At 43.2% G+C, this 23751-nt stretch overlaps 1 protein-coding gene across 1 annotated transcript in view; it reads right to left on the bottom strand.

Annotated features, from left to right (window-relative positions):
• Positions 1-5845: 5845 nt before the first annotated feature.
• Positions 5846-23751, bottom strand: part of LOC306770984 (kinesin-1 heavy chain-like) — a gene marked incomplete at both ends in the record, with an annotated part of 29535 nt that continues 11629 nt past the window's right edge. The window contains 20 exons of the mRNA XM_079260004.1: positions 5846-5852; positions 5966-6068; positions 6604-6817; positions 6899-7000; positions 9475-9546; positions 9923-9983; positions 10065-10166; positions 10242-10351; positions 10437-10492; positions 14111-14228; positions 14360-14545; positions 16399-16542; positions 16635-16841; positions 17274-17342; positions 18726-18925; positions 19319-19467; positions 20067-20212; positions 22886-22990; positions 23061-23185; positions 23449-23536. Of these exons, the coding sequence (XP_079116130.1) occupies positions 5846-5852; positions 5966-6068; positions 6604-6817; positions 6899-7000; positions 9475-9546; positions 9923-9983; positions 10065-10166; positions 10242-10351; positions 10437-10492; positions 14111-14228; positions 14360-14545; positions 16399-16542; positions 16635-16841; positions 17274-17342; positions 18726-18925; positions 19319-19467; positions 20067-20212; positions 22886-22990; positions 23061-23185; positions 23449-23536 (2364 nt within the window). The remainder of the gene's footprint in view (positions 5853-5965; positions 6069-6603; positions 6818-6898; positions 7001-9474; positions 9547-9922; positions 9984-10064; positions 10167-10241; positions 10352-10436; positions 10493-14110; positions 14229-14359; positions 14546-16398; positions 16543-16634; positions 16842-17273; positions 17343-18725; positions 18926-19318; positions 19468-20066; positions 20213-22885; positions 22991-23060; positions 23186-23448; positions 23537-23751) is intronic.

Below are 23751 nucleotides of genomic sequence, written 5' to 3' on the forward strand. Positions count from 1 at the left end.
ACCTCCAGCCTCTTCAACCCCCCCCCGCCTCTCCGCGCGCCGTCAGTTCAGGTGGAAGCGCGCGGGCCACTTCCGGTGTCCGCTGTCAGAGTAAAACCGGAGCCCCTTCATTTGGTTCGTAGTTTAAAACGAGAAAATACGGCTTTAACTTGCAGTAATTTCTCTGCTGGACATGCTTTTGTTATGTTTAAGGTACTTCATCATTTCACCCAGGCAGGGCCGGATTAAAAGTGCACAGGCTCCTGGGCTCAGAGTGTTCCCGGGGCCCCCCTTCCCCACCGCAACATTGTGAAAATTGTGAATCAGAAACTGTAAAACGATATTTTCTAGCATCCCTCATGTACATTTTGTTTCATGTCCAAACGGCTGGTGTTTGCCCCACATGGGCCCCAAGTGGGCGTGGGCCCCTGGGCCTGTGCCCAAAATGCCCATTGGATAATCCAGCCTTGCACCCAGGGCCAGCTCGAGTCTTTATGGTGTCCTAAACCAGGGCTGGATTAAAAGTGCACAGGCCTCTGGGCCTAAAGTGTTCCAGGGCCCCCTTCCCCACCGCAACATTGTAAATGATACACTGTGAAAAGACATTTCTAACATCTCTCAGTCAATGGTACCAATAGAAATACACTATTTGTAGTTATGTAACTTTCTGGCTTTTATGTACATTTGTTTCATGTCCAAACTGCTGGTGTTTGTCCTACGTGGGCGTGGGCCCCTGGGCCTGTGCCCATATTTCCCATTGGACAATCCTGCCTTGCCCTGAGCGCAGTGGTGTAGTGGGTATACTCTCAGGTATAAAAACAGAAAAAAAAAAAAAAAAAAAAAAAGTGGCCTCGAAAGACTGTTTCAGAAAAAGTGACACATAAGACTGTTCAGTTCACCCCAAAAATCTATCTGTATATTTGCTTATTGTCACATAATTTCTGCTCTTTAGTCTTGGGAGGAGGTAGACAATCACTAAACCAATACTGGTCCAAAGACAACTATCTATTTTTAGTAAACCATCTTTTATTACATCTCCAGATGGAATTATTTTGTTTTTATTTGGACTCCAGCAATACAAAAAGCCCCACTTGTCGTCATTCCCCCCCTCCAGCTCTTTTCCAGCTCTGTCTCATCCACACAGGAGAGAAGTGTGCTTTCAACAAAAGGATTTCAAGGCATCAGGCTTATAGACAAATATGTCTATATTATGTCTCTGTTTAGGCTAAAGTTAATGCAGCTGCTAGCTAACTGCAGTGTAGCATCGGTAACTTTATCTGAGCTACTGGTTGGGGTAGGTACATGTGTAGGGACATTTTTAAATGTAAAAGTAGCATCACAGGGGGTTAAGAAGTAGGTATACTCAATGCTGACTGAGAAATAAGTGCAAGGTACACTCAGTATACCTACGTATAGCCTGGACTACACCACTGCCTGAGTGGCATTGGGGGGCTCGGGCAGACCAGCACCACAGGCGCTTGATCATTTCCTGCACTGTTGATTAACATGTATTTGTATATTGCTTAGATCCTACTGATATGTTTTTAACCTGTTTGGTGTAGCAGATTCAGAAGAATGGTCTGGTATGTGTTCATTTCTTAGGGTGATGTATGAGGGCAGCATACTGAACGTTTGAAAGAACCAGAAAACAACAACTCTCAATAAAACTATTTTTCCTCACGTCGGGAACTGTTGGTATAAAATTACAGATTCACACATTATTTACATCTTACAGACACACTTCTTTCATAAGTCGAATCCAAAAGAGTGAAAAGTGTCATTAACCAACAGTGATGTGAGTGAACAGGAAGAGTGGACTCCTGTTGGGAGCCGAATCTTCAGAAAGGGCGGGACTTTCTTTTTATTGACAAGACAGGGAGCCAATCACAAAGGAAAAGACTGAGGTCATAGTTAGTGACAAAAAAAAGCGGAAAGCCAGATTTAAATTTGTCAGGAAAAAGTAAAGAAATTAGTGAATACAAAGTGATATTATGTTTAAAAAAAACTACTTCAACATTATGATTTTACTCTGGGATGAAATATTTTTGATCAACAATTTGGCCTTTATTGATTTATTTGAGTTGTTTGTTGTGCTGAGTTCTTCATTTAAAGTTTTGATTAAAATATCAAATAGGACGTCCTTTAATGACAAAATAAATAAAAATAAAGCTTTAAGTAAAATACTAAAAAAAAATACAAACATATAAAAACTATTTATTATTGCCAAATTAGGCTAAATTTGAAACTCTGAGTGATATTAAGAGCTATTTAAGATATTTAGATCCATGTTAAAGCTGTAAGAGTTGGCTCTTCTAAGAGAGCCGAGCCGAGAGTGACAGTTTCTACATAAAGAACTGGACTTCCCATCACTACTAACCAAACACTCACTCAGGTACGCTGAAATTGCGATGTGACAGGGTGGCATGGTATAGATGGGAGTAGTGATGTAAAGTCTTAAATATTTAGGCCTACAGCAGGACTTTTAAGGAGATCTGAAGTTTTACAGGAAGACGGAGATGAATAGGAGGAGTTGTGGTGAAGGCTGAAGAATTCATGACTAATGGAAGCCAATGGAATGATTTGTAATGTAGAATAAATACAAGAGAATTTCAGTTATCAGTACAAGTACGGTGTTGGTATGGAGGGTAAAGGAGGCCAGGGAATTATCAATATGACACTGATGGAAATATGCAGACTGAATGATAAGTTTAAGAAAATTTAAGCAGAACCAGAATTTTGAAACAGTGACTGAGGGAAAGTGGGAATGTGGGATTACTGGACATAAAGAGCTGGCTGCCATTTGCAGAGCAGAGAATAAATATACAGAGCAATGGGAATAAATATTGTATTTACAGTAATATTGCCAGTAGATAAAGATAAGAAGGAACCCCAGGATGGTTCCCTGAGGCACACCAGTCTGGTTATGAACAAACATGTTTGTACACATCATTGTTTTGATTCTCTGCTGCTGTCACACTGGAAAGAGAAGAAAGTAAATACACTCTTTCTGCACACTGTTATATTGAAGGGCCACTCCACTGGAACTCACACACTTCCTGTGAGCTTGATGCAGGTTTAATCTTTTCCTCAGCAGGAGGTGGTCCATCTCTGTTCCACCCTGCCTTTCTGCGAGCCCTGATGGTACCTGGAGCCTTGTGATTTGTGGGCTTGACCTGGTTCATTACCTCAGCTTAGTTCTCCACACAGTTAGCTAAACATGGTGACCCCAAGGCACCTCTAAAATCTGACTGGCTCGCCAGATGCCTCCCCAAGAATAAACAACCAAATTCTAACAAATGCAAGTAAAATTGGCAGGTAATGTGCTTTTATTAGTGTTCTACATCAACAGCCAACTTCTGGTCCATTATGCAGCATCACTCAGGAGCCTTCAGAAATTCAGCTTTACTTTTTACATCAGGTGATAACTTTTCTTCTAATAATTGGTTCATAATCACCGAAGCTCCAGATCCCAAACAGCAGTTTTCATGCAAACGCGCCTCCTTTCTCCTGTCTGTACCATAGACCAGTTTTTAGCCCACTGTTCTGAGGTGGATCTGGCAAACCTGGAATAATTTTACATCATGTTTGACATGATGCTGTTTGTTCTCATGATCCTACACATTTTATGTCTATAAAGTTTATTTTCATGTTTTCACGGAGGATGTTTGGAACAGATTTGATGAAGAAGCGAGCAGATAAAGGGAAGTATCATAACCACAGATACATTTTAGGCACAATATTGCTGCTTAGCTGGTAAAAAAGGATAAAAGTTATTTCTGATTGATTAAGTTGAAATTAAATACATCACAATCATATGTTTACAAACGTTGGTGCATAGTCACGGTAATGGAATAGATTTCTCCGGCTGCAAAGGACAGTTCCACAGTTTAACAACCTGACAGTACGTCTTGTTTTAACAAATTACAGATGCAACTCTTTCCTTATTTATTTATATGGTCATTTTTTGTAAATGCCGACTCATACAACCCAAATTCCACACAGGTTGGGACGCTGTGAAATACAAACAAAAAAAAACACGTTATTTTATTCTGGATGGAACATAAACAATATATCTGAGATTCTGGAAAATATGAGTTTATTGTGAATCTGATGCAGCAACACGTCTGTAAAAAGTCGTTCCAGGATGATGTTTAGCATCATTAGCATCGTTAGCATCTCCTCTCCTTCTAACATCTGGAAACATCTGGGAAGTGAGGAGAGCAGCTGCTGGAGTTTCAGGAGAGGAATGTCGTCCCGTTCTGGTCTGATGCAGGATTCCAGCTGCTCTACTGGACCTTGTTGCTGGATTTCTGCTTCCATGATGCTCCAGATGTTTGGTACTGGTGAAACTGGACTGCAGCAGACCAGTTCTCCTGTTCCACCATGCTGCTGTGATGATGCAGGATGTGGTCCAGCATGGTGGAACCTGCAAGGTCTTCCCTGAAAGAGACGTCGTCTGGATGGGAGCAGATGTTTCAGCATTGATGGAGCTTCCCAGATGTGGAAGCTGCCCACGCCATCGGCACTAATGCAACCCCATCCCATCAGAGATGCAGGCTGATAACAAGCTGGATGCTCCCTCTCCTCTTTAGTCTGCAGGACACGCCGTCCATGCTGTCCACAAACTATTCCACATCTTCATCCAGGTTTCCACTCAGAACATTTTAGATGAGCTTTGGTCCAGAGAAGACGGCGTGTTTCTGGATCATGTTCACTTACAGTTTCTTCTTTATATGATAAAACTCTAGAAGTTTTTTATAGCCTTTGGTCCAGTTCATGATAACAGAGAATTTGAAGTCTATCCCTACAATGAGCGTGCAGGAGGCAGAGTAAAAGCGAGCTGAACACCACATCGCAGTACAGCCATGATAGAACCTCAAACTGCATTTGTGGATCTGAGCCTTTCTGAGTCCATGCAGTGATTAGCAGCTGAGAATCACGTCTGTTTTCAATGCAATGCTGCCTGAGGACCCCAACAACACCAGCATCCAGTTTAGACCTTCAGCCTTGTCCCATTGCCACAGAGATTCCTCTTGATTCTCTAAACCTTTTGACGATACTCCACACTGCAGAACTCCCTGCAGCAACACACACCACTCACATAATGGTTCATTAGGAAACTTAGGGCTTGATAACGAGCCGTTCATTTGAACCAGGTGTGTTGCAGCAGGGAAACACCTAAAACCTGCAGAGTCGGTGATCCCTGCAGATTGGGGGGTCTTCAAAGTCTTCACACTTTCAATTAGCATCAGCCTAGTGAAGCTCTGTCCATCTTTCCATCTGAGAGACTCTGCCTCTCTGAAATGCTCCTTTTATAGCCAGTCATGTCACCAATCTGTTCCCAATTAACCTGATTAGTGATCAGATGCTCCTCCAGTTGACTGTGATTTACTTTTCCAGCCTTTTGTTGCTCCTGTTCCAACGTTTTACAGACGTGTTGCTGCACCAGATTCACAATCAGCTCATATTTTCCATCAAATGATAAAATGTCTCAGTTTCTTCGCCTGATACGTTGTTTATCGTCTTATTTTTCTGTCCCAACCGCTTGTTGTAATTGGGTTTGTATTTTGGTCGGTCAACCAGAGGATCGAAGATTAGAGCATCAAGGCCACAGTTCAGCTTTCTTTTCAGCTTTGTTCCATCAAGGTCTGATAAAAAAAACAAACAAAAAAACATCTTTCTAAGGCAGCAAAAGAAAACACAGCAAGTTGTTTTGTTATCTTAAAGAGCCTGAAGGGGACATGCACAGCTTTACGTGCAATTTATGTACAAAATCTACAGCGATTTGGCCGTTACAAGACTAGTCCAGGGTTTCCAGGTGCTGATCTGGGACCTTAGCTTCATGTCTGGATGTCCGTCTGCATCTTTAACTGCTGTTGGTGTAAAAACAGAAGAAGAACATATTTACAGCTGTAAATTGTTGAAAACAGAATAAATGAAAGTCTTTCTGTCACCTGGAACAAAACCAACTGAATTGTTGTCTTACCTTTCATCCCCTCCTCCTCTAAGGCCAGACTGGAGGAGGTTGGCCCTGTTCAGGCCGATCAGTGGGGAGGCTCCCGGCAGCTGGCCTGGTCTGATGGGCTTGGCTGGGTCAGACAGAGGGACAAACTGGGTCACTCCTCAACAAACACTCTAAAATGTTTCAGTGTATTAGTAAACGTCTAATCATGGTTTGTTTCTGCAACGTCATCATCAGTGTGAATGTTTTAACTAGGGATGCTGGACACTGGGTCAGAGGACTGGGCCCAGTTTGTCTTTACAAAGACTTCTCTAACAACATGCGTAAGGTGCCTGCAGCTCAGTCTGAGTTCTGCTTTACCCATCAGAGACAGTCAACCAGAATGCTGAGATGATCAGAAACTGTTCCAGAAGAGCCGCTTGAACATGGTCTCTCCTTTTTGTCCCTTTCCGGTCAAACTGAGCAGGGATAAGTATTTCCAGGGATGTATACCCTGGACTACACCACTGATCCTGAGGGATTTTTTTTTTCCTGGTCAGTCTGTTGTGTTGGGTTCATTTTGCTTTTCTGATATTTCTGACTGTCTCTCTGCGGTTTTGTGTTGGCTGTCTTTTCCTTTACTTCCCTCTTCAGCCAGCTCACCTGGAGCTGCTTTCACCTACCTATGACCGCAGAGGGTCTCCTGCCCATGTTTTTGGGCTTCGCGGCATCCTTAATGCGCTCCATCTCTTCCTGGTAGCGCTTCCGGTCGCGAGCTGCATTTTCTTTGGCCTCCTTGAGGGCGGCCTCCAGGGCTTTGACCCGCTCGACCGTGGCACGCAGGCGTTTCTCTATTTTTGGGATCTCGCAGCGGAGGTCGGCGTTGTCTCGCACCAGCTTCAGACAGAGGCAGAAAACATGGATCTCTGTTGCTCATCACATGCTGAGAGATGCTGGCGTGTTTACGTTCAACTCTACCTGCTTGTGAACTTTGGTGAGCTGCTCCAGATTGCTCTCCAGGAAGAAGATTTTCTGCTTCTGGGCGGCGCTGACCTCGCTGTCATCTGAGTCTTGAGCATTCTGTCCGTGCAAAGCAAAGAGCTGAAGTTAATATACATGTCTTTTCATGCTGCTTGGTGTGGAAGATGACCAGAAGCCTGTATGTGTCTGGATGAGCTAAGTAGCAGCAGAAAGGATGAGTAAAAGCAGGTCAGATTTTCTGTCTTTCAGGAAAAGCCCAGTCTGCCTCTGTTTGTCTCATCTGTCCCCAGGCTGAGGGCTGGAGACCAACGCCACGCCAGGAGCCTCGGGTCCTTACAGCTGCTGCCTTTGAAGAATCCCTACTCATCACAGACATTTCCTGGATTCATTCAAATTTAACCTCGGTGCAAATTAAATGGAGCGTAAAAATCTGGAGATGTTTGTCTCTTTCCAGGTACTTTCTGTGGCTCGGAGCGCGTGTGATGAGAAAGCAGACAGCTGACGAAAGCCGGCACAACACAGACTGAATGATGCTAATCACACTCATCATACACCTCCAGACCTCCAGAGAACAGGAGCAGATCAACTGGATCTGCTGTTTGAGGAGGTGATGGAGGAGTTCATGGCAGACCAATCAATCCAGCTTTTGTTATCAACCTGGAAGGAGTTTCTGACTTGGTTCACCTTGTTTTTTGGCATGTTAGGTTGGTAACAACCACATTACTAATTGAAATAAAAAAAAAAAAAAGATGTATTCCAGCAGCTTGAGCATAAAAAATACAGTAAAAAAGGGGAAAAAAAAAAAAAAAAAAGTCACCGTACACTGATTTACAATTAGAATTAAATTATGTGATGAAAATAAAGTTTATACCTGGCTTTAAATGTTTTGTTTTTACTTTTTAATGTCGAATGAAAGATTTTAACATGTAAAATAACAATTAAATTACCTATAATTAAGATAAAAACTAATAAAATACAGAAAAAGTCCAAATTGAACTATTATTAATTGGATTTATTATCTATTTCTATGAAGGAATCTTGTATTTAGTCAGTATGTTCTGTAATAAAACATTTTATTAAAAATAAACTTCATTAATCCCAGCTGGGAAGCTCGTCCTCTGAACCATCCTTAGTTTTCCCTTGGACCAGTGGGATGCCTGATATGCTGGCACCCAGGAGCAGTTGGGGGTGAAGCGCCTTGCTCAAGGGCCCACAGTGACCTCTATCGCCACTCCAGGGACTTGAACAGCTCCAAGTCCACCTCTTACACCTCGAGGTTGATGCTTTATGTACACTTTGGGTGCATTCACATCAGGATAGTCGTCTAGACTCAGTCTGATTGGGGACTCGGCTCAGCTGTAGCTCGGGGTGCATCCATGCAGACCGAGATCGTGTTCACGCTGCACTTTGATCAAACCAGCCAAACCATTAGAATAATATATCCCCATTCCCACCAAAGGAGGTGTTGCACTAATATTTAACAAAAGAGGACAAGACCGGCGTGAAGAAGAAATCTATGGCTGCTTTGGGTTTTTATCGTGTCTCATACAAGTATACTGCAGAAATACACTGCAACAATGGACGCAGTATGGACACCAGACGAGACAGAGGACCCTTAATGCCATCGCTATGGATTTACCCACAATGCAATGCTACGCCACATGCAGGAAGTGACGTTTTTACAGTCCGCTTTCTGTATTTGGGTCGTTTGAAACGGGCCGAGACCTGCGTTTGTAGGCGGACCGAGTCGCTTCTTTGGTCCGAATCAGAATTTGTTTGGCGTGTTCACATTTCTCCAAATGAAGCGACTTTCTGAGTAAACAGACTCGGATTCGGATCAAAAAGACTGATGTGAATGTGTCCTTTATCTACATCGATTAATATTGTTAATAAATTGACAGTCAAATAATATAAGGAATATTTATAAACTCTTTGTTTCTGTTTGATATGACTGAGATTTGATCTTATCTTATCTTATCTTATCTTATCTTATCTTATCTAGTTGTTATCTAAACTTATTTAGTTGTTAAAGCATTTTCTTTTAAAATTACATATTATTGATGCCCTCCGCATCGAGAGGAACCAGTTGAGGTGGCTCGGGCATCTGGTCGGGATGCCTCCTGGACCTCCCTGGTGAGGTGTTCCAGGCACGTCCCTCTGGGAGGAGACCCCGGGGAAGACCCAGGACACGCTGGAGGGATTATATCTCTCAGCTGGCCTGGGAACGCCTCAGGATCCCCCCCGCAGAGTTGGCAAATGTGGCTGGGGAGAGGGAAGTCTGGGCTTCCCTGCTTAGGCTGCTGCCCCCGCGACCCGACCCCGGATAAGTGGCAGAAAATGGATGGATTTTATTAATATTCAAATAAATTTGAAAACGTTTTCTGCAAATGAAGTTTTTCCTGTTAAACATTTATAATTGACGCGTCACCTTACGTTAGACGTGTAAATTTAGTCTGTTTATGTTTTCTTATCAATATTTCACTGTATTTTAAAAACGAAGGTGAAAAAACAGTCAAATAACAGGATCAAACTGATGCTACACTGGGTTTTTTACAGCGTAAGAAGACGTTTACCTTTTTGACTCTTGTGGCTAAATCCTGGACAAACAGCCTCCGCAGGTTGTGAAGGGTCTGCAGCTCCCGAGCCTACAGGACAAAACAAGAAAAGCCGTTTGAGAGGCCAGTCTGAGGACACTGGGAGCAACAGCTGGTCCAGCATCTTGCCTAACAATGCTGCAACATCTGGAGGATTTGGAAGCTCTGTGCAAACATCATCCACATCTCCTTTTCTATAAGAACATCTCAGACAAAGACTCATTTTCTGTGCGACTCACTGGACTTTCCACCCAATAAAAGCTGCATTTAAAGCTGGATATAAGATGAAGATGTTTTATCGCCTCTCTAGACCAGACCAAACACGTCCAAGGCCAAACCTTGCTATTACTACTTAAAGATACAAGAAGAAATGTTTTTTTTTTTTCTTTTTCTCTTCAGTAAGGTCGACTTTATGCACACAACTGACCACAGTCTCCTCCAGTCCTTTCAGGTCCTGCCTGGCCTGCTCCCGTCTGTCCTGCAGGACCCTGCGGCACGCCAAACACTCGTTATGATGAGCACATACATGCAGTCGTGACAAGAATTTCTCCTAAACGTGAGGTGTTTACGTGAGCTCGTGCAGCTGGCGGCTCTTATCCTGGTCGGCAGCCTTGAGCTTCTCGTGCTCCACTCTCAGCCTCTCCTGCTCCAGCATGATCTCCTGGTTCAGGCTACAAACACGCCACAGACAGAATCACAATACGGCCGCGCATCCTGACAGAAACACGGAGGTTTTGTCGTCTTACTCCTGCAGCTCCGTGATGAGCTTCTCCTTGCTGTCCAGCTCATCTCTCAGGTTGCTGATCTGCTTCTGGTGGGCTTCTCTGTGAGACTGGATCTGCTTCTCCACAGCTTCCTGAATGCAGACAACACACAGCGACGTGTTGTCAGCCAGAATCCTGAAAGCAGACTTCCTTACCGCCTGCTGCGTACCGCGGTACCTTCACTTCGTTGGCAGACTGGATCTCGTTCTCCTTTTCCATGGTGTTCACTTTCTCTGCAGGGACACAAAAAGGACTCATGTTGAATAAAATATTCAGAAACAAAGAAAATAAACTCCATTCTGAACCAGATGTGACAAAAATCTCATTTTTATTTGCTGTAGAAATAAAAAAATAAACTTTATCTACATCAATCTTGGACAAAAAGGAAAGAAATTTGTGTTTAAGTTGATTGTTTCTCTTCCTGAATGAGTCCATGGTGTTGTATGACATCACTGGACAGCCTGATTGGTCACCTTCACCATGAGGTAAACATGAGAAGATCATGCTTCTGTGGAATCAGCAACACAGCTGGGTCTCCAAGCTCCCTGTAGATCCCACAGATCGAAGGAAACCCACAGAAGCTTGGCTCCTCCTCCTCATGCTGGTCACCAGTCTGGTTGCACTGGGAATGCATCCCATTCCACCACCAGGAGCTGGTAAAGTTCAGCCACACTGGTCGACCTTCAACGGGAGATTTGCACGTCTTGTGAGGACACTTCCTCCATTTAGCTGTGTTCATTCCACAGAAGCATGATCCTCACAAGCTAGAACTTGTTGTAAAGAGACTACTCCGCCTTTCCAACCGTGTATAAACCAATCAAATACAAACATCTATACGTTCAATAAAAACTCTAACTGGGAAAGCGCAAACCTCCACCACAGTTCTAAAAGATTCCTGGATCTAAACGATGATCCGGATCACCACTGAAAGTAAGTCAGTTCATCCTTCTCACATTTCCAACAACTCCTGAAAAAATTTAATGAAATTCCATCCCTAACTTTTTGATTTATCTTGAACACAAACAGACAAAGAAACAAACAGATAAAGAAACAAATAAACAAACAAATCGATAAAGAAACAGATAAACGCCGGCGAAAACATAACCTCCTTGGTGGAGGTAAGTATTAGCAGATGTTAGTGTCCGGATGTTTGAACCTTCATCTGTCTTCATCACAGTTCAAGTGAAAAGAACTGAGATGATGTCCAAGATGACTCGTCTTAAACGTATTTCTGAACCTTTTGCACGATATTCTGTCCTAACAAGTGTTTGTCTGAGCAAATCAAGACAAAATATTCATAAAGTTTTTAAAAAAAGATCTGGCATCACTGAAGGTTTTCACTGTAAAACTTTTTTAAAAGTACAAAACTCAAACATGTATCTGCATTATGTACACATATATAATACCTGTTAATAATAAAAAATATTTAATCATTAAAGCTAAAAACAATAAATGAAACACTTTGCTTTCCCTTTTGTAGCAAGAATGCACAAAGATTAAACACAACTGCAAGCTCACACTGCAAATAATTACAGAACGTCATTGACATGGAAGACTTTGTGTCGGACTCAGTGACTAAAAGAGAAATAAAACCTGACAGAAATAACAGAAACATATCAGCAAATTAGTCTGTGGAGAACTGATTACCGTGCAGTCAAGGTCAGAATGAATGAAGGTGTTAAACAGAAACTCAAAGATGTTGAAGGAAAAGTGACACTACCTATAATGTCCACAAGGGGGCAGTGATATCACACACACTGAGGACACAGCATAAACACAGCAACAGAGTAAGTGTGTGTTGTTGCCCTCTTCAAATGGAGATCTCCCAACACACAGGTCAGCAGGATGAGTATTTCTAAGGTCTTTTTGCTCTATAAGAGAATATTAACTATATCAGGACCACCCTGCCAGAGCCAGGATGGATATTAGTGTTTTAATCACATGATCCTCCAGAATAATCAGCAAAGATCTGGTTCAGACCTGCCTTCATTCCTGGTGTCATAGATCCAACAAGGTGGAAACATTCCTCAGAGATTTGTCTCCATCTTGACATGAAGCATCACACAGTTGCTGCACATCATGATGAGAATCTCCCAAAGCTGCTCTGCTGGATGTAGATCTGGTGACTGTGGAGGCCGTTGGAGGACAGTGAAGTCATCGTCATGGTGGAGATGATGTGAGCTTTGTGACATGGTGCATCATCCTGCTGGAAGTTTCCATCAGAAGATGCTACACTGTGCTCAGAAAGGGATGGACATGGTCAGCAGCAGGACTCAGGTAGGCTGTGCTGGTTAAACCATGTCATGTTGGTACTAAGGGGACCAAAGTGGGACAAGAAAACCTCCCCCCACCGTTCCACCAGCAGCAGCCTGAAGCATTGATCCTGACGGCAGGATGGATCCATGTTGTCATGATGTTTCCAGCAGATTCGGACCCTTTTATATGAATGTGGAGCTGAACTGGAGACTCATCAGACCAGCAACGTTTCTCCATCTTCTATTGTCCAGTTCTGGTGAGTCTGTGTGAATTGTAGCCTCAGGAGGGAACCCGCTGTGGTCTTCTGCTGCTGGAGACCATCTGCTTCCAGGCTGGACGTGTTGTGTGTTCAGAGATGATGGTCTGAATATCTTAGCTGGAACCAGCGCTTACTGGATTTCCTGTTGTCTTTCCATCATCTCCAACCAGTCTGTCCATTCTCCTCTGACAACAACTGGATATTTTCTCTTCTTCAGACCTTCTCTGGAAACACTAGAGATGGTTGTGTGTGAAAACCCCAATAGCTCAGCAGTTTAAATCCTCATTCTGATGTTCAGTTTGAACCTGACGATGGAGGAGATCATGTTTATGTAGAACATGTGTGTTGCATGTCAGGTATACCACTCAGCACTGCCCTACAGCGGTATTACTTCATTTGTTCTGTCAGAGAACATATCTGTAAGGGCTCCAAAACCAAACAAAATTGTGCAAGTAAATGACGCAGAAGACGGATGAGATGTTCCACATCGTCCCTTCATAGGGCATAAATGGACTTTATAAGTATGGCGTTGCTGCCATTTAATTGGCCGATTAGATATTTGCGTTAACAAGTAACTAAACAGGTTTTAGTGGTCGGTGACATGTAGACTAAACACCACTAAACTCATCTCTTATATAAATTAAGAGATGAATTTAGTGGCGATCTAATGCTTTTAGATCTAGAAGTATCATCGCTCTCCATACAGCAGACCATTCGGAGGGTACATCACTACTAGGGGTGGGAAAAACGGATCGAAAAATTGAAAAATCGAAAATCGTAATGTGAAAAATCGTTATTTCACAATTTTAAAATCGATTTATTTGTTAAAAAAAATCTTTTTTTTTTCCAATTAAATAAAATGAATTCACTATAAATTTTTTGTCAGTTTTATTGGTTTTATTGATCTTTTTACTTGTCTTCTTGGGTATTATAGCAGCAGAATGATGGTCTGACTACTGTGTTGTTTTTTCCTCATTGAAATTAAGAACAATGATGAGCAAATGAAGTTTTGTCCATTTTTTTTGGGTTGTTTTTATTCAACAAAACTCAGCAATATCGAAGAATTGCAATTTAAACCAAATCTAAAACTATCGGAATCGAATCGGGACAAAAGCATGTCGTCACAGCCCTAATTACTACTGAAGGCTAAATGAGCCTGAACTCGAACCCTACAGTCCTCCATGATGAAACCCAACGAAGCAACACCACCTCAGATGAACCCCATCCACAGGATGACGGCTTGGTTTGTTAAACCCTGCATTTCTAGGTGTTCAGATTCAAGGTTTTATGAAGAAAACGTTGTTTGTTTCACACGTCAGGCGGTTGTTATGCTCACCTTGCGCCTTGATCCTGACGATCTCCTCATTCAGAGAGTCCACAGTTTCCTCCAGCTGCCGCTTCTTCTGCTCCACGTTCTGCAGGCAGTCTGTCAGCGACTTGATTTTAGCTTCATGCTGGACACCAACAGGAAAGATGAGACACGCAAACTCCACAACAGCCTGATTGATCTGCAGAAACTCCTGAACCGTGACAACGTTGCTATGGTAACAGCCTCTGCGCAGGCGGTTGTCTTCAGCGGGGTTACCTGGGAGATGCGGAGCCGGCAGGCGGTCAGCTCGCCCTCGGTTTCGTCCAGCTTCTGCGAGCTCTCGGCCTGCGTGCTCTCCAGCTGTTTGCTGCGCTTCACCATGCTCTTCACCTCCGACTTCATCTTGCTGATGTAGAGTCGGGCCACGGTGAACTCTTCATCAATCAGGCCGCTGCTCTCCTGCTGTACGTGCATTTTCAGGAAACACTAGTTTAATCTCGCAGCAACGTGTCAGATAATGTTTGCTTTGAATTTGATTATTTTTCTGTTGGGTTTTCTTGGAGTTGGACGTCGATCTAAACTAGCTGAACTGCAACACAGCTGACTTTGTCAGTTCAACCCTGTTGGTGTTTATGCTTGTAAATGCTCATATCCAAGCTTTTGTTTTTAGTTTTAGGCTTCTTATGTCAGTGTTTTCTCATAGAAGCGGCTTATTCTGACTGATGTAGTGTCTCTGCTGCCTCAACTTGCAGGTTTTATGTAACCTTTCTTGTTTTGTGGACGACTTCTGTCCGACAACCTTGTTTTGATACAGAGGCTGGATTGGTGCGCGTTCAACAACAAGCTATTGCAAACTTTTACGCCGACGATACTCCGCTGTATACGCTGAAAATCCCACACATCCTAGATGCTTGCAAATCTCACAGCTTGTTTTCATCTCCTGAATGGTGACAAAAAGTCAGAGACCACATGTTTGGTCTCCCCAGATTCTCTTTTGTTTCTAGTCTTTTCCGCTTTTGCATAATGTCACCTGAACTGCTGCAATCTAGGGGGCGAACAGAGGCACAACGGGGATTTAAATCCAGGCCCTCCGACCCTAACCCGCCTCTGTAACCACCGTGTGCTACACCATAATTTCCAGACTGTATAAAACAGCTGAATATAATTTAAATGTAATCCACACCTTTACAGAGCGTGCAGCGGCTTTATGTCCTTCAGCAGCCACATCGATTGCCTTACACTTGAAGGCTGCATCATACACATTTCTTCATGTGTTTTCCATGATGATGGTGTGTGCATGAAGCACACAGTGTCTCATTAGCAGGTAAAATACATTAATTACCACAATGTTGTTTAATAAAAGTAATTCAATGAACTCAGGTATCAGTCAGGGTTCTTTTGGTTGACTTTTATAAATTCAAAACGCTGCAAGAAAAAAAGAATAATCTTGCGTCCTTTTACCTGCTTCCTCTTAGATTTCATTTCAATTTCTACATCCTTCTGTTCACCTTCAGATCCTGAGGTCCCCCAGTTGGTGTCTGAATCTCTATTTTGGAGACTTTACCTTCAGGACTAAAACATTTTGTTCTGCTTCACTTCATCAGAGCTGCAGCTGCATCATTAGAGAGATATGCAAATCCATCCTAGGAGGTTTTTTTTTTTAAGACAAGCCTGACATTTTTTTAAAAATGTATTTATTTTTCACCAGCAACATGTATTGATATTTACATATGTTTACTAATCTCCCGTTACTATGGCTCTAACTGTTGGAGCCAACAGAGCCTAATAGACATTGTGGTTGCCGTGATGCACCTTTTATCTTTTTAAGTGTCTCATTTTCTTTATTTGCCAAACTAGAACTGCATTTTGCTTCACATTGTTCTTGTCTGAAGTTCTTTACAGCGTTTTTCTTGATGCTGTTTAACACTTTTGCCACATTGTTTAGAAAAGTGCTGTATGAATAAAGTTTTGTTTCTGCTTTCATTATGATTTGTTCATCAGGATTACAGAGACGGGGTTTAGGGACAGATTTATGAGAGGTTTTTTTTTATTGGTTTTTAGGAGATAAAAGTGTGAATCGGACTCCTGTGGAGTTTTTTGGGTTACAGCCATGACACTTTTTTTTTCTTCCTTTGATTCAACTTGTTACTTTTATGTATTTTTCTGGACCAAAAAGCTGAATTGGAAGCTTTCTTCCTGTATTTTATAAATAACCAGATCGACAGGGAGAAGTTTCAGCTACTCTGATGAGGTGTTGAGTTTGGGTTGAACAGGAAGTTGATCCTGTTATGAAAACCCTAAAAAAAACCAGAAACCTTGATGTCATTGCTTCCCACAGCGATGCCGATCTCCACCAGGTCTTTAAGTAAAGACGACATCATCTCAGTGACCCTCTTCTTCTGGTGGTTCGTCATCTCCTTCAGTTTCTGAAGCTCAGAGTCGATGGAGGCCAGGGAGCTCTGGTGGTGGAGGACAGAAGTCGTTACAAAGGGACTCCGAGTGTCATCTCCCCAAACAGACTCAGAAACAAACTAAGCTTTCTGCAGCTTACAGACTTCTGATTCAGTTCCTCACTCAGAGCCTCAAACTCCTTCGTTTTGTCCTCAACTTCCTGGCTCTTCTGGTCGTAGTTAACGGCCAGCTCCTCCAGCGCCTGCAGCACCTCCTTCACCTCCTCTTTGGAGGCTTCATTCTCGGCCAGCAGCCGGTTCAGCTCGGTCTGCAGGGTGTCATGGTCGCGCCGAGAAGAGCTTAATAACTGCAAGAAGATTTAAAAAAATCTGATCTTTAGTCTTATGTAGTTAGGTTTGGAAGGAAACAAGAAGACGTACGGAATAGCAGGGCCGGATTAAAAGTGCAGAGACTCCTGGGCCCAGAATGTTCCAGGGGCCCCCTTCCCCACCGCAACATTGTAAAAAGTGTGAAAGATTCACTATGAAACGACATTTCTAACATCTCTCAGCCAATGGTACCAATAGCAATACACTAAATACTGTGGTGTCACTATTTGGCGTTTATGTACATTTTGTTTCATGTCCAAAATGCCTACATGGGCCCCAAGTGGGCCCCTAATGCCCATTGGATAATCCGGCCTCGCGGAAGAGGAATAAAAATGGGATTTGTGTGGAGCTGTAGATGTTTGGGAAGGGAAGACTGGGGGAAACAAGGGGCAGACGGGGAGTCCTGTCACCTCCTCCTGGTCCAGCATCTGCTGCTTCAGTGTCTCCACCAGCTGGGATTGTTGGTTGATCTCTTCATCCTGGGGAAAAGAAAGGATGCCAGAGAGAAATGTAAAAATCACTCATTCGTTTCCACCAGCGGACAAACCCACGGCGACATCTGCTGCCCCAAAGAAGTACGGCGTGTAAGGACGGCACTGAGTCAGCATCATGCCGGTGAACCAGGACTACTCCAGTCCACTGAGGGTCACAGTCCTGCAGGGGTCCAACACACCTGACTCAGATTAATGAGTCTTTGTGCGAAACTTGATAGTCTACTGGACCCACTTCATTTGAATCAGGTGTGTTTCAACAGGGGAAACATCTAAAACCTGCAGGACTGAATGAACATCCCCTAAACCAATAGTCAATAATCAACCTAATCCAGTTAAATCACCCCAGCTCTGACGCTGTCCTGGTTAAGTGTAAAAGAGAGATTTACAGCCTCGTTGCTAAATTTAACCAGAAATATTATTACAACTAAACTTCCAAGAGTTTTGTTTTAGTCTTGAGGAACACAACTATGGAACCAGACATGCTACGGATGGAAGATTCAGGCGACCGAAAGTACAAACTGTGGGAAATATTCTGTTATCTATAGAGCTACGTACAACTGGAACACTTTGCCAAGTAACATTATGAAAGCAAGCAGTAAATATTGGTTTAAAATTCTTTTAAAAAGGCATCTCCACACACATTAAATGGCTGTGTCCTAAATATAGTCTTGATGATGGTAAATACTAGGGGTGGGAAAATCGAATCAAAAAATCGAAAATCAGGATTTTTTTGCTTCACAATTTAAAATTTGATTTTCTGTTATAAACAAAAATAATCACAATACAATTACAATTTTTGTCATTTTTATTGTTTTTATTGTTCATTTTACTCGTCTTTTTAGGAGTTATAGCAGCAGAATGATGGTCTGGTTACTGTGTTGTTTTTTCCTCATTGAAATAAAGAAAAATGAAAAACTTTATTGATTTATTTTGTTTTTTAATCTACAAAAATCAGCAATATCAAAGAATTGTGAGAATCATAATTTAAATCGAATCGGCACAAAAAAAAAATCGGAATTGAATCGGGACAAAAGCACATCGTCACAGCTCTTGTAAATACCATTTAGTAGTCATTGTTCAGTAACCTCTCTCATCACTGGATAAACTACGACTGGAAGAGACCACAATGAGGAAGGTTTTCTCTCTTTTATTGCAGGCATAATAACAGACTGTGACCACAGAGTGTGTGTGGATGTGTGTGTGGGTAGGGTTGTGCTATCACTGTTAAGGTTGTATAGAAAACTGGTGTAATTATGAGAGGAATGTTGTATTGACTCCATGAAGAATAGCTGTATTGTAACAGCTAATGGAGATCAAAATAAATAGAAATGTGACAGATTTGCTACGTGACGAGCACGCAGTCATCACCTTGTCGTCCAGCTGCTTGTAGAGTTTAGCCATCTCTGCCTCACACTTTTCCTTCTCTGCGTCTGTGAGTTTGACTCCGGGCAGGGTGCTGAGAGCCGGTTTGGGCGCCGTCTTGTCATTGTTCAGTGCGCTGTCCAAAGCCTGCACCTCCGCTTTGGCCTTTTCCTTGTCAAACTGCTCCTCCACTGGCACGCTCTCTCCTGCAGGGGGCAGCAACATCAACCGGTGAGGATTCTGCAGTGGGTCATGGGTTTAAGGTAGGGCTGGGAGTTAGGGCTTTCCCTGCTGCAACACATCTGACTGCAGTGTTTGATGTTAAGCTCTGCACCAGTCTGCTTATTAAGCCTGATGTCCTGCAGGTTTTGGATGTTTCCTGCTGCGACACACCTGGATCAGATTAATGGGTCAACATGATTGGGTAAAGCTTTGCAACAAGCTGTTGAGGAGAGAGACCAATGACTTGAATGAGGTGTGTTGGAGAAGGGAAACATTTAAAAGCTGCAGGACTGCGGACAGTGGCAGACTGGGGTGACTCATCCCTGCTGTGGGAAACACAAAGAAGCAGATGGAAATCACAAGTCTTCACTCCTCACCGCCCCGCCAGCGGTTCAGCTCGTTCTCCAGCCAGGTGACGGTGTTTTTCAGGGTCTTGTTTTTCTCCTTCTCTTTCTCCCACTTGCTCTTCCACTGCTCTGCAGTCAGCTCCACATTCAGACTCACTGTGTTTTTAATGGTCTTTGCTCTGGTGACACAGAGGAGAGAAAACTTAGCCAGGAGCTCATTTTAGTAGCAAAATAAAAAAGCACTGAGAGAGCAGAAAGCAGCCAAACAGCTCATTTCCATCCATACGGTGATTTAAAGGCGATGTTCTAGTCCTACATTAATTTTATATGGATGCACCATGAGAGTCTTAGATTCACCAGTAATGAATCCACAGTGTCTTTGCTACATTGTGGTGTTTGTTGCAGGGGTTTTTTTTTCTCTTGTAGTGATGAAATGTTGTTCCTGTTCTGGATGGTAGCATCCACAATGTTGCTGGGATCTACAGTTGTGCTCATATGTCTTCATCCCCTTTCATTATAGAAAAGGCTGAATTTACAACAGTCACTTAAATAAATGGAGACTTAAAAAAGGAACAATAACTAAAAATTTGCAAAAATATAATTTAGTAATATAGAATTTTTTTCATTTAAATGAGTTTAGGAAAGAAAAAAAACAAACAAACAAATGTGTCCTGGACAAATTAGAGACTTTTCTGTTGAACAGTGGGACAAAATACCTGTCAACAGGTGCAGAAGTCCTACTGAGAGGAACTGAAAAAAGAGAGAACCTCCTGCGTACCTCTGTCCAAACAGCAGTGTAGACCTTGTCTCTGCATCATTAAAAGAGGAAGGAGAGCAGCAGATGACCATCGTTGTGCGACAGTTTCCTCCCAAGGAGTCCTGCAGGATCCTGGTCATCTTGCTGTCTCTGTATGGTACATAGCTCTGGCAGGGGACAACGACCACAATTTACAATCCTGGTGAGCCTGCATCATTTCCTCTCATTTCCTTCTTAACCCTGGCACTTCTAGATTAGCTATTACATCATAACTCCAAATAGGATGTACATACTTCACGAGACAGAAAGCTGTCTGGCAATATACTCTCTTTAAAAACAAAAGTTTATGGAGGACGTGTCATCTGATTGGTTAAATTTTTTTAAAGGTCTGCTCAGGCAGTAACCCATGAACATGCCCCTCCAGCACTGGTATCCAGAATTTGAACAAAAACAGCATGATAAACTGCTAAAATAAAGATTACAGCAGAAAGCTGGAAGCTAAGCTAGGTTGCTGATGTCTTTTCTTTGTACAAAATGTATGAAGTGTGTCTTACTTGTGTGAGTATCTTCATGTTTCTAATCTGTTATGTGAGCAACAAATGGAGACAGGGACAGGCTACAGTTGGAGGATTAGACAGGCTGCAGGTAGAGGATTGGAAAAGCTGCAGGTAGAGGATTGGACAGGATACAGGTAGAAGATTGGACAGGCTACAGGTAGAGGATTGGACAGGCTACAGGTAGAGGATTGGACAGGCTGAAGGTAGAGGATTGGACAGGCTACAGGTAGAGGATTGGACAGGCTACAGGTAGAGGATTGGACAGGCTGAAGGTAGAGGATTGGACAGGCTACAGGTAGAGGATTGGACAGGCTACAGGTAGAGGATTGGACAGGCTACAGGTAGAGGATTGGACAGGCTACAGGTAGAGGATTGGACAGGCTACAGGTAGAGGATTGGACAGGCTACAGGTAGAGGATTGGACAGGATACAGGTAGAGGATTGGACAGGCTACAGGTAGAGGATTGGACAGGCTACAGGTAGAGCATTGGACAGGATACAGGTAGAGGATTGGACAGGCTACAGGTAGAGCATTGGACAGGCTACAGGTAGAGCATTGGACAGGCTACAGGTAGAGGATTGGACAGGCTACAGGTAGAGGATTGGACAGGCTGAAGGTAGAGGCAGGGACAAGCTGCAAGTAGAGATAGTGACAGGCTGTAGGTAAAGGATTGGACATACTGCAGGTAGAGACAAGGACAGGCTGCAAATACAGTATTGCACAGGCTACAGGTAGAGACAGGGACAGGATACAGGTATTGGAAGGATTGGAGGATTGGAAAGGCTGCAGGTAGCAACGGGGAGAGGCAGCAGGTAGAGAATTGTACAAACAGCAGATAGATGATTGGAATAGCTGCAGATAGAGGATTTTACAGGCTGGATGTACAGGATTGGACAGACTGCGGATAAAAGTGGGGACAGGCTACAAGTAGAGGCTTGGACACGCTGCAGGTAGAGGTTTGGAACAGAGTTGTATAAAGTAGAAGTAGAAAGTAGAAATCCTGTCCAACCAATCTTTCCCACCAGTCACCAGGTGAATTTAATCAGCTCAGCTCCACTGCAGGTAGACGAGCCTGTTAATGAAAACACCTGTTCTAAATGCATCAGTAGATACAAAAACATGGCAGGACTTCTACTTTATTTTTACTTCTACTTTATACACCTCTGCTTTGGACATACTGCAGGTATTGAAAGGAACAGGGCTGTAGGTACAGGTGGGGAAAGGCTGCAGGTACAGAATTTAACAGGCTGAAGGTAGAGGCGAAGACAGGCTGCAGGTAGAGGCAGTGACAGGCTAGAGGTACAGGTTTGGAAAGTCTTCAGGTAGATAATTGGACAGGCTACTGGTAAAGGATTGGACAGGACTCAGAGAGAGGATTGGACAGGACTTAGATAGAGGATTGGACATGCTGCCGTTAGAGAATTGGACAGGACTAAGATAGAGGATTGGACATGCTGCCGTTAGAGAATTGGACAGGACTAAGATAGAGGATTGGACATGCTGCAGGTAGAGAATTGGACAGGCTACAGGTACAGAATTGAGGACTGGAGAGGCTGTAAGGGAGAGGTAGGGACAGGCTGCAAGTAGAGTCAGTGACAGGCTGCAGGTAAAGGATGCAAGTAGATGATTGGAGAGGCTGATGGTAAAGACAGGGATAGGCTGTGGGTAAAGGTGGGTACAGGCCGCAGGTAGAGGATTGGATAGGCTGGAGGTACAGGATTGGACAGGCCGCAGGTAGAGGATTGGACAGGCCGCAGGTAGAGGACTGGACAATCTTCAGGTTGAGGTTGACTGATAAACACCATCATCCATTCCAGGAAATAAACGTGTCTAGAAGTTTTGTATGATTCGGTGTGTTTGATCTTCTTTCGTCCTCATCTTGGCGTCTTTGTTGCTTGTTACAGGTAACATTTGCTAATAAAGTTTGGACCAGTGTAGAAAGACTGATAGGAATTGTATTTGTGTCTTATTGCTGGTGGAAATGGGACCCTACAGGGTTGTATTTAAGCATAAGAACAAATTCTGCTTTAGAGTGTGGACATGTGGACATGTTATGATGAGCAGATAACCACTTCACCTATCACTGCTTGATCACTTATTTTCTCATGATGCTTTTTCTAGTTACCACACCATCCTTAAATTTAGTTATGTTTTAACGTTATCTGTTTTCAGGACTGTTAATAAACTTTTTACATCATATTTTTCATATTAAATTGGCTCCTGATGTGAAAATCTCTTAACTGGCTCCAAAGTCTTTCCCTCGTTTGACCGAGGTGTCTCACCGAGCCCTCTGCCAGAGCCGAGATGACATTTCCCAGCGAAGACAAGGACTTGTTTATCATCTTAGCTTCATCCAGCACCGTGCCCTCTGCTCCAGTTTTGCCCACCTGTGAAACATCAGATTCTCATGAGGAAGCTGGCTTCCAGAGGACAGGAAGACGTAGAGGTGGGTCCTACTTTCTCACTCCCGGCCAGATCCACAAGGTAGAGCTTCCCGGTAAGTTTCTGCTCAGTCTGAGTGTTTTCCTGCTTGATGTTGATGAGGAAGATGCTGTGACTTCTGGAGCTGTGCTCGTTCATGTCTGTCATGTACATAAAACCCATCAACACACAGTAATGCTGGCTCATCTGTTGCAGAACATGTTTGACCACGTCAAGGTTTCAATCAGGAAATTTTAAATATAAGACTGTGAAGCAAAGCTTGCAGCAATGTCAGCCGATAGTCGCTTAATAAAACTACTGAAGTCATCTTATTTTGGTTGTGTCTCGACTGATGGGAGTGTGGTGGCAGTCAGAAGACTCGGTGAGGTTGAACCCATGAGAGGCGCTCAGTGTGCAAACTCACTTGTGACAGCCACGTGTCGGTTGTTTTTTCCTTCATCTATGGCATCCATGACCTCGTCAGGACTGCACACAAAACGCTCAGTACACCCCTGGGGACACGTGCATTACAAGGAAATGTTGTGTTCATTTCCCCTGCGGCAGGGTGGCTTCACAGAGAGACACTTATGAACAGAGGAGACGGTTTCTTATTCCTGCAGAATAATGCTCTTAAGGGAGACGCATGAAGAGAAAGTTACTGTAAGATCCGTTCCTACTTCATCAGCTGATCATGTAAATGCTAAGCCAGAAATAGTGCTGGACTGTA

Source organism: Telmatherina bonti (genome assembly GCF_933228915.1).
Source record: "Telmatherina bonti genome assembly, chromosome: 20".
In the NCBI taxonomy this organism is placed as follows: domain Eukaryota; kingdom Metazoa; phylum Chordata; class Actinopteri; order Atheriniformes; family Telmatherinidae; genus Telmatherina; species Telmatherina bonti.